The 10527-nt window shown below is 42.3% G+C and overlaps 1 protein-coding gene across 1 annotated transcript; it reads left to right on the forward strand.

Moving 5' to 3' along the window:
- Positions 1-788: 788 nt before the first annotated feature.
- DHRS9 (dehydrogenase/reductase 9) lies at positions 789-9926 on the forward strand (the record flags this gene model as incomplete). The annotated part of the gene is made up of 4 exons (XM_080928267.1): positions 789-1101; positions 2392-2650; positions 5655-5818; positions 9703-9926. The coding sequence occupies 4 exons, from the start codon at positions 789-791 to the stop codon at positions 9924-9926; spliced, it is 960 nt and encodes a 319-aa protein (XP_080784393.1).
- Positions 9927-10527: the final 601 nt, after the last annotated feature.

The following is a 10527-nucleotide window of genomic DNA, read 5'->3' on the forward strand; positions in this document are numbered from 1 at the left end:
CCATATTGGGAATGTTTTCTTAGTGATAACAGAACACGGATGCTCTCCTCTTCTGGGTTCTGAAAACAAGTGGGAGTCTGGCAGGACAAAAAGACTGAGGTAAGCCCTCCAGGACAGTGGTTCTCAACCTGTGGGTCGAGATCCCCATGGTGCTCAAATAACCTTTTCACAAGGGTGGTATAGGGCCATCAGAAAACACAGATGTTTACATTGCAGTTCAGAACAGCAGTAAAATGATAGTTGTGAAGTAGCAAAGAAAATAATGTTATGGTTGGAGTTGCCACTGCATGAGGAACTGTGTTAGGAGGTCGCAGCATTGGGAAGGTTGAGAGTTGCTGCTCTTGGACCTTTTGATCCTGTTTTGCTCTTGAATTTTACTAAGTGATGAAATGTAAGGTTTTATTTGAGACTCTGTCTCTCAGATGGATGGTTTGTGTGTGAGATTGATGTCACTACTCTAGGCAACTCTGCCGGCTCCTTTCAGTGACCTGCATCAACTTTGCTTCCGCCCCATTTCTTTCCTTTTGAATTTTTCTGAATTCTGATTGGTTGATTTTGGCATTCCCCTAAAGAAGCAGTGTGTGATTTAAGTGGTTTGTCTTTCCAACAAACAACCAAAAACAGTCATTTCAATAACTATCTTGTCTACACAAATTCATTTAAACAACTCGCATCCACCCAACATATGATGGTTCTAATTTGAATTTTCTTTCTAATTTTGAACATCCAGAATATCATCTTTTTTCGCGCATGAAATAAGTGTCCCTGTCGCATACAGGAAAAAGAAAATGCTGTTTTGGGTGTTGGCCCTCCTGCTCCTCTGTGCTTTCCTGTGGAATTACAGAGGGCAGGTGAAGATTGCAGACGTCTCTGACAAGTATGTTTTCATCACTGGATGTGACACTGGCTTTGGAAACTTAGCAGCCAGGACTTTTGATAAAAAAGGCTTCCGTGTCATTGCGGCCTGCCTGACTGAGTCAGGATCAGCTGCTTTGAAGGCCAAAACCTCAGAGAGACTTCACACAGTGCTTCTTGATGTCACCAACCCAGAGAATGTCAAGAAGACTGCCCACTGGGTGAAGAGCCATGTAGGAGAAAAAGGTAAGAGACTAGATAGAGATGGTGTGCCTGTGTGACTGTGTGTGTGTATTAGGTCTGTGTGTTGGGGTATTTGTGTGTGTTAGGGTATGTGTATGTTGGGGTATGTGTGTGTCTGTTGGGGTATGTGTGTGTGTGTTGGGTGTGTGTGTGTGTGTGTGTGTGTGTGTGTGTGTTGGGGGTGTGTCTAGGAAGATATGGCATGAGGAATTAACTAAAGTAGAATAGCAAAATAATTTCATATGTGAAACACATGTTCACATCTTAAATGTCCTACCAAGAAAATATCTAAGTCCCTGCAGCACATTTCTGAATCTCCACAGAGCTTCTGAGTGATTCCAGTGTATATGAGATGTGCCCCAGATAGATTCATCTTAAATCCCAGCAGGTGGATCTAGGACAGACATAAAGGTCCTAACTTTATGTGACCTTCTTCAACAACATCACAGCAAAGGGAACTGAGATTCAAGTCTATAAGGCATCCAGATCACCACTTAGGACCCGCATCTCACCAGATGGACCCAGAGTTCATCCATCTTTAGTGGTCGATAGAACAGGACCCAGTGATATGAGGAGAAGGGTCCTTAGGTGGTCCAGTTGTCCAATGATCATCAGACATTCTCTTTGCTGTGGATTTTGCTAACTAGCTGCGCTCTGAACCGAGAAAGTTTCATTGAATATTGAAATATTCTCATAGAAGAAGCTATCAGGGTCCATAAGAGGGAAAAGCAAATATATGTGCTTCAATAACACCTTTAGCTCTAAGACTATGAACCTCAAAGGCGGTGGTTTAGCTAAGCCTCCAGATTGTGGTGCTCACCTTTAACAATACTATATATTTCCATTCAAGAAATGGTCAAGTGGGTGACTTATTTTTCTATCAAAATTCAGCATAAAGTAGATTCATATCACTTTTCTACCCATATAGAATATTTTATAAATATACTCTGGCTGCACCATCTTGCAAGGCAGAAAAGTGAACCAATTTGTTCTACATCTTAGTTGAGAAATCATAAAGTCTTCCTCAAAAAAAAAAAAGCATAAAAACTATATGACACTTGGAACCAGGAATAGAATAGCAGTGAATCAGAATTCCAATAACTAACATGAATAATTTCAACATAGCCTCCCACTCTGTGGGCTACCACTTCCCCAAAATGCAAAAACAGTTCAAAGCAGGAATAACTATGAAGAGGAAATAGCACTACTGTATAAAGAAAGAACTGTATTTCCCTCTGAGATGCCCATAGAAATAACATTTTCTATGATGTCTACTTTCCCTCTCTGCTCCAGGTCTCTGGGGTCTAATCAATAATGCTGGTGTTCTTGGTGTGCTGGCTCCCACTGACTGGCTGACAGTGGACGACTACAGAGAGCCCATTGAAGTTAACCTGTTTGGGCTCATCGACGTGACACTGAATATGCTTCCGCTGGTCAAAAAAGCTCGAGGACGTGTTATTAATGTCTCCAGCATTGGAGGTCGGCTTGCATTTGGTGGAGGGGGCTATACTCCATCCAAATATGCAGTGGAAGGTTTCAATGACAGCCTAAGGTAAGGAGAATCAGTTAACTTAGTACAATTGCTACTATCACATGCTAGATCCTTAGTGTGTATAAGGCACCCTTTTGAGCACTTTAAGATATGTCTACGTACTTGTCCAGGCCTACACAGCTGATGACTGGTAGAAATGATATTTGAACCCAAGTCTAGGTTGAATCTAACTCTCTTTGCTTTTGTATTAGTGTGCAGTGCCAATAGTGGGGTGAATTTATACTCAACAGGTCAATTTGTCCAAACGGAGAATCACCCAGGGTGAATCTCTCTATTGTTATCCTGGGAGGTACTATCGGAACAGTACAAGTTTTTCTAAGCCTCCAGAAGAAAAGTCTTAGATCTCAATGGCTGCCCAATGCATTCCAGCTAGGTTTTGCAGTGGTATCCAGTGGGAGAGGCAGGAAGAAGATGCTAGATTCATCTTACCAGGAACTACAATTTGTGACTCTCAGTTCAAAGCCCATACATGTTTTTTTCAGTCAAGGTTCTGAAAAGAAATGACCACACTTTAAAATTGTGCTAAGAGACAGAATTTACTTAAAGGAAAAATTTCAGACAAGTTGGGGGTGTGAAGCGACCTCCCAAGGATGGGAGTAAGGTCTAACAACAAAGGGTATTACTAACCGAGGACTACAGGATGAAGGGACAGGGAAGGAAGTTTCTACAGCCTGGAGACTCAGGCTGGCAGCTCCAGCTACAGGATGGAATAACCACTGTTGACACTACATGAGGAATCACTAGTCCCACGCCTCGTCCTCCTGCTCCTGAGTCTATTAGACTGTGCTGCCAGATGCTAAGGTATGCTTAATGCAGGTGACCTTCTGGGACATAGGAAGCAGAAGGGGCAGGAAAAGCAAATGCAAGTCAAGTCAGCTGAGTCATGTTGAGACAAGCAAGAGAAAAGGCAACCTTGATATTGGGTTGCCTTTAATCCCTCCCCCCATTAACTTATTCCATGAATAATATAAAGGTATATGTTAGATTATATATATATATATATGTTTGTGTGTGTATGTGTATGTATATGATATACATGTGTATGTGTGTGATGTATGTGTATATGTATATGTATATAATGTATGTGTATATATATCCCATAGAATTAGCTTACTGTAGATAATCCCACTGAGGTTAATAAAGGTTGATACTCCATTCTACCACATGATCTAGCTGTCAAGTCTGAGTCCCCTAAGAAATAAGCGCAATAAAGTTCCTCCAAAGCATTAATGTGATGTCGAATAGCCTGAAGGACTTGTTAAAGATGGATATTTGCTGGGTGTAGGTCTAAAAGTGACCAGAGAGTTTGCTTTTCTACAGTTAGCAGACACTGCCGATGGCCCAGGGACCATCACACTTGGAGCAATGCCGTGGCAATCTCTCTCAATCTCAGCCAATTTTCACTCCATTCTTCAAGAAGCAATATAATAATAAACAATGAAGTCTATCAGTATCCATAACACAATAAAGTACTAGGATTTTAAAACTCATCTCTACTGTAATGCTTGTAGAATATGTTGGCCAGCTGGATGCTGTCTGAAAGTAATTAACAGGAAGTATTTATGTCTTTATGGCCCATCAACTGGTATTTGACATCGAATTTTGCATGCAGCCTAGTCCTGTGGCTATTCAAGGATGTCAGCATACAGAGAGAAGGACTGTGAGACAGCAGTCCAACAGGGAGAGGACTGGGGCGCTAAAGCGGTATTTGCTCAGCACATATAGTGCTCTCGGGCTGGCTTCCCTCAGAAGCTTAGCAGAGTGGCTTGTTCCTGCCCCTGTGTCATTCTGAATACATAAGGAAAGAAGTCTTCTTAAACACTTCCCTGAAACTGCTCTCTCCCAGATCCGAGAGACATCGGTTGACAGATGGATAAATTATTATTAGATTGAAAGATAGCCTTTAGAGGTTTTAATGTAATATTTCATTTCTTTCAAAATCTCCCGGGGTCAAGTTAATTTACATCATCAGTAAAATGTATTTCGAAAAATGTGTAATAGTTTTGTTGCCCGAAATCAAAATCTGGAAAGAATTGGATTACATTTTAAGATTATAAATAGTGCTTATTAAAAAAAAATATATTATAGACTGGTGAAATGGCTCAGAGGTTAGGATCATTGTTTTATATATAATATATATATATATATTATATATGTAAAAAAAATCATAGAGTGAGGGCAGGGGTTAGCTTAGTGGCAGACTTCTGGCCTAGCACTACAAGGTCTGGCTTCAAGCCTCAGTATGGGTAAGATGTCTATACAATGAGTAACTGCCTCTTTGTACACTCCTAGTGGAACTGTATATTAAATTAGAAAATGATTATTTGTGAACTGGTCTCAAACCTGTGACTCGGAGCTGTGTAACCTTGATGCTGCCTGTGGTGATGTGAAGGGAGAGCTCGCTCAGCAGGGTGGCATGCCAGGAATTGTGACACCCAACCCTTCCTGCGATCCACATTCCAAAGCTCAGGGTAGACACGTCCATCCAAGCCAGTCGCTTGTGCGTCTCGCCATCAGGTGCTTTGAACGTGGAGAAGGAATGGTCTTAACCCAGATGCTTGTCGGTTTAGCAAAAGAAGGTGGCTTTAGGGGAAAACACTGGATCGGTGTGGGGCTGTTTCCAGGACTGGTCTTCCCGCCGCTGTTTCCTGTTCTGCCATCCATCCTCACTTGACCACCTTGAGGTCCAGTTTCTTCATCTTCAAAGTAACAGGATAGGACAAGAGGTTTGCTGCCAACATAGTCATTCTGTGGGTCTCTGAAAAGATTTATATGAAGCTAGTTGAAGAGAAAGTACTAAACATTCTCCAGATAAGTGTGAATGAAACAAAAAGAAAATTAAGGACATAAAAGACTGGGGATGTGACCACAGAATACTTGTCTAGCGTAGATGAAGCCCTAGACCTAGACCGGAAACACGCCTCACTGAAAGCATGTTGTTGTTGCTTGCTGGCTTGCTTTTGTTTTTAAATTTTAAAGGAATCTTGGATTGTTCTTCTCACAGGCGGGACATGAAAGCCTTTGGTGTGCACGTCTCATGCATTGAGCCAGGGCTGTTCAAAACAGAACTAGCTGATCCAATAAAGACAACTGAAAAGAAACTCGCCATTTGGAAACACCTGTCCCCGGACATCAAACAGCAGTATGGAGAGGGCTACATTGAAAAAAGTGAGTTTGGGCAGAGACGCAGTGTCTTCTGGGGTCCCCTGCCTTAATCAGCATGAAGATGTCCCAAACACAGTGAGGCGGATCTTTAATAGGAGTATGAATCGCAGAGCCACCTCTGGCTTCTCTGAGTGATTGTATGTGCTTACTAGGAAACTAACAAATGCCAAGTTTTATGCTAGGCATTTCTGAATTATGCCATTTATGCCTCAAAGGAGTAGTGAACGGAGGGTTTGCAGGGTAAAATGTCCTTTCTAGGGTGCCCAGCACCTCCTGGTCATGCCAGGGTCTGAAGCCAGCAACCCTGCTCTCAGCAGCCTTGATCTCTATACACACTTCATGTCATTACTAAACACAAGCCACTGGTTCGTGTTTGCTCACAGATCTATGGAGGTGACAAATGATGGGGAAGAGTCAGACTGTGACCCTTACACTGTACCATAGCTGATGACAAAAGAGGAACCAAGTAAAGCTGTGAAACAATGAGACACCAAGCAGACAGATCCTCTGCAGGGCGACCCAGAGAGGCAGAACCTATGGCACTGCTGTGGGCTCTACACAGAAGAGGAATACAGAGCAGGAATGCAGAACAGGAATACAGAGCAGGAATACAGAACAGGAATACAGAGCAGGGATACAGAGCAGGAATACAGAGCAGGAATGCAGAACAGGAATACAGAGCAGGGATGCAGAGCAGGAATACAGAGCAAGGATACAGAACAAGAATACAGACCAGGGATACAGAGCAGGAATACAGAGCAGGAATACAGAACAAGAATACAGACCAGGGATACAGAGCAGGAATACAGAGCAGGAATACAGAGCAGGGATACAGACCAGGAATACAGAGCAGGAATGCAGAACAGGAATACAGAGCAGGAATACAGAACAAGAATACAGAGCAGGAATACAGAGCAGGAATGCAGAACAGGAATACAGAGCAGGGATGCAGAGCAAGGATACAGAACAAGAATACAGAGCAGGAATACAGAAAAAAGAATACAGCCGAGCCCATACTTTGAATGAGGCTTTAAAATCCAGGAGTTATTTGAGTGGAGGAAGCTATCAGGGACAGGAACACCTGGAAGGGGAAGAGGAAGAATACGTCAAAATGAGTCAAAAGACTGAGGCAAGGGGAGAGGATAGTAATAAAGATTCCACAGTGATGACTAATACTGTGAATATTTACAAAGCGCTTGTCATCCTTCTACGTGTCTCACGCCCGCCTTGATTTACAGTCCCCAAGCTCTATGGAGTAGCTACTGTTGTCTCCATCACTCTATAGAAACACACAGAGCTGCGACAGGGCTAAAATGGCACAGCTAGATGTGAGTTCAGCACAACTGTGGGCTCACATTCTTGGTCACTCTAATTCGAAAGAAGCAGTGCAGTGAACGCTTTGGTCAAAGTTCCTGTCTTAGGGTTCTTGTCCCAGTTCCAGTTTGTCTGAGCCTGTAATGTTTTCTTAATGTTCCTCAAACACTGAGTTCTCCCCTTATGAGGTACAAGGTCCTGCCTCCCTCAGCGTCACACTATCGCTCCCAAATGTGGGTCAACCTCTTCATGAGTTACAGTAGCACAGTGCACTATGACAAGGTTCAAGATCAGCAGTTTGAACAGAAACCCAAGACTCAAATCAGAAACAATAGTGAAAGTCTTCAAAACAATAGACATTCCCAGAGCTGGAGAGATGGCTCAGAGGTTAAGAGCACTGACTGCTCTTCCAGAGGTCCTGAGTTCAATTCCCAGCAACCACATGGTGGCTCACAACCATCTATCTGTAATGGGATCTGATGCCCTCTTCCAGTGTGAAGACAGCTGCAGTGTACTTATATATAATAGATAAATAAATCTTTTTTAAAAAAAGACATTCCCAACCATTCAATATGATACACACACACACACACACACACACACACACACACACACACACTCGCAAAAGGCTCCTGAGGATTTCAACTAAAATGCCTGATTGACAAACTTTCCAAAGAGTGTCCGTCTGGCCGCAAGCTTAGAGCATCACCATCAGAAGCTGTATTTCCAGCACTGACTCTAAAGGTTTTGTGTAGGTCCAAGGGAACAGACTGCACTTAACCCTGTTAGACTTAACACTTCAGAGACAAAGTTCTTTATGTAAAACCGTTTTCTGTATTAGATAATGATGTTGATGCTGATAAGTATCTGTGACTATATCACAAAATCCCATCCAATTTTCTTTTTCTGTTTTGGTACATAAAAGTTGTGCATATTTATGAGGCACCGAATAATAAGAACACCAGCAGGGACAAACAGACCTAGGTGGCTGGCATATTGATATCCCTCCAATATTTATCATTTCTTTGGGTTGAAAAACATTCAAAATTTTCTTGAGCGTTGAACCCAATCTTACAGTGATATTAAATATTTCCAAGTCAGAATTTAGAGATGAGCCAGACTCTCAGTCCCAATGCAGACCTTAAACCTAAGGTCACCTCTCTCCCTTCCCCAGCCTGAACAACCACTTAAACTAGTCATCAACACAATGTCCTTTAAATCACATGTGGTTACATAACAGATGCCATCATCTTGTATAAGGTTTCCTAAACCGCTGGGAGCCTGAGATCCAACATGGTAGTTTTTCCTCTGAGAAGACTCGGCTCTGGTGTGTTTGAAAACACGTGAATGTTATAGGGTAGTGCTACTTTGCATCTTTTAAGGAAGCCTTGGACCATTTCCTATAACTGTTGTTCTAGTTTGCACACTCGGCACCTACATGCGCAGGGCCTCTTTCCAACACCCCAGTCAACACTGCTCACCTTTTACCTCATTGCCCGCCACTCTGATGGTCCAATATTTTTTTACTACTGAGTTGTTGGAACTCCTTTTATATCTCTTTTTGGATATTAACCCCTTATCAATGTATGGTTTGCAAATATTTTTCCCAGTCTATGAGTTATCTCTTTGCTGTTTTGATGCTTCCTTTGATGCACAGGAAATTGTTAGTCCCAGGCAGTCCTGTTCATCCACTCTGGTTTTTGTGGTCTATGCTGTATGGGTCATCTTCAAAACTTATTGCTTGGTCCAGTTTCGGAAAGCTTTTACTCTGTGTTTTATAGTGTTAGGTTCTACTCTCAAGTCTTTAATCTGTCCTGAGTTGACTTTTATATTCAGGATGAGACAAAGTTCTAATTTCATTCTTCTGCCTGTGAATGGCTAGTTTTTCCAGCACTTTTTTTTAAATTGAAGAATCCAAGGTTCCAAATCATTCCTAATCCCTCATTTGCCTCTCTGGTAGGGTCTTGACTCAAACACTTCATTTGCCCAACGACCAGAGATGTTCAACTTCTGATTGAGGACAAAACTGTAGAGATGTGTGTTGTCTAAGTGCCCTCTCCCCCTCGTATGCATGCATCAAGTCATGTATATAATCATATTTTCTTCAATATAGTACTCTTCAGGACAGATTAGAAATAAAACTCATGAGTTCTTAGAGATGAGGCCCTCATGGGCTCTATACAGAAGTCTTTCTCTACTGCCTTTGAAGAAATAGTCCTCAAAGTCCTCAGGCCAGCCTGATAACTTGAAAACCTATGGAAAATGCAAATGCTAAGACTTACATCATACTTACCAGCTCAGGAATTCTGTATGTAAAACACAGAAGTCTGGGTTTCAGCAAGCGTTGTGAGAAGATTCCACTGCCCTTCCGTGTTTAAGATGAGACCAACTGGCCTAAAGTAGACATTGCAGCATCCTTTCCTACAGAATGGGAACCCATTCCAGTGAGCCTTGGTTATAATGGCAAATTCAAAATAAAGTCCTGTCATGTGTCTTCCTGTTTGTACCCTAGCCTCCCACACTGATTCTCCTTTTCTGCCCAAGAGTGAATATACTTTGTCTCTTTTTTACAGGTCTACACAAACTGAAAAACAATATCTCCTCTGTGAACTTGGACCTCTCTCTAGTGGTAGAGTGCATGGACCACGCTCTAACAAGTCTCTTCCCTAAGACTCGATACACTGCTGGGAAAGATGCCAAGACATTTTGGATACCTCTGTCTCACATGCCAGCACTTTTACAAGACTTCTTATTGTTGAAACAGAAAGTAGAGCTGGCAAATCCCAGAGCTGTGTGACTCAGCTGACCACAAACGCCTGCCCCCAGCTCCAAGGTTGGCTGATTCCTGAGACTTATCACCTCAATCTCATTCTTTACCAGACCCAGCTCAGACTCAGTTAGGCCAGGTTTCTCTCTGTAAACAAAGATATTCTGTGGTCCCTTCTTAAGTTATCTTTGTAGAGATGGCCTATCACACAAGATAGTCTTGCCCAATACTGAAGTGTTGCCTGATTGGTGAGATGAAACAGAAATCGAAAGACTTCTCCATCCAAAGTGGGTGTGCTGTTACCTGAACCTCAACGACTCCGTAATCAAGAACGTTAAACACTGTCTCTTATCAAAATGTTAAACAATAAGAATCCTTTCATAAGTGGATCTGATGGCATTGTTATTTGGCAGAGAAGAAGACTCGGGCTGGGACTCAGTACGTTCTGATAAGCTTTAATAAGAACAAGGAAAAGATAAAGGTGCTGTTACACAGAGCACTAGTATTAACTGAGGGGTGGTTAGAAATGGGGAAGAAATAGAACCAGAGAACAAGGCGAAATGAAAGGCAGGGAGACTTCGACACGAGCCTCATCTTACTCCAGAGGGACACAGAGAACACAACTACTACT

Source organism: Micromys minutus (assembly GCF_963924665.1).
Source record: "Micromys minutus genome assembly, chromosome: 13".
Lineage (NCBI taxonomy): Eukaryota > Metazoa > Chordata > Mammalia > Rodentia > Muridae > Micromys > Micromys minutus.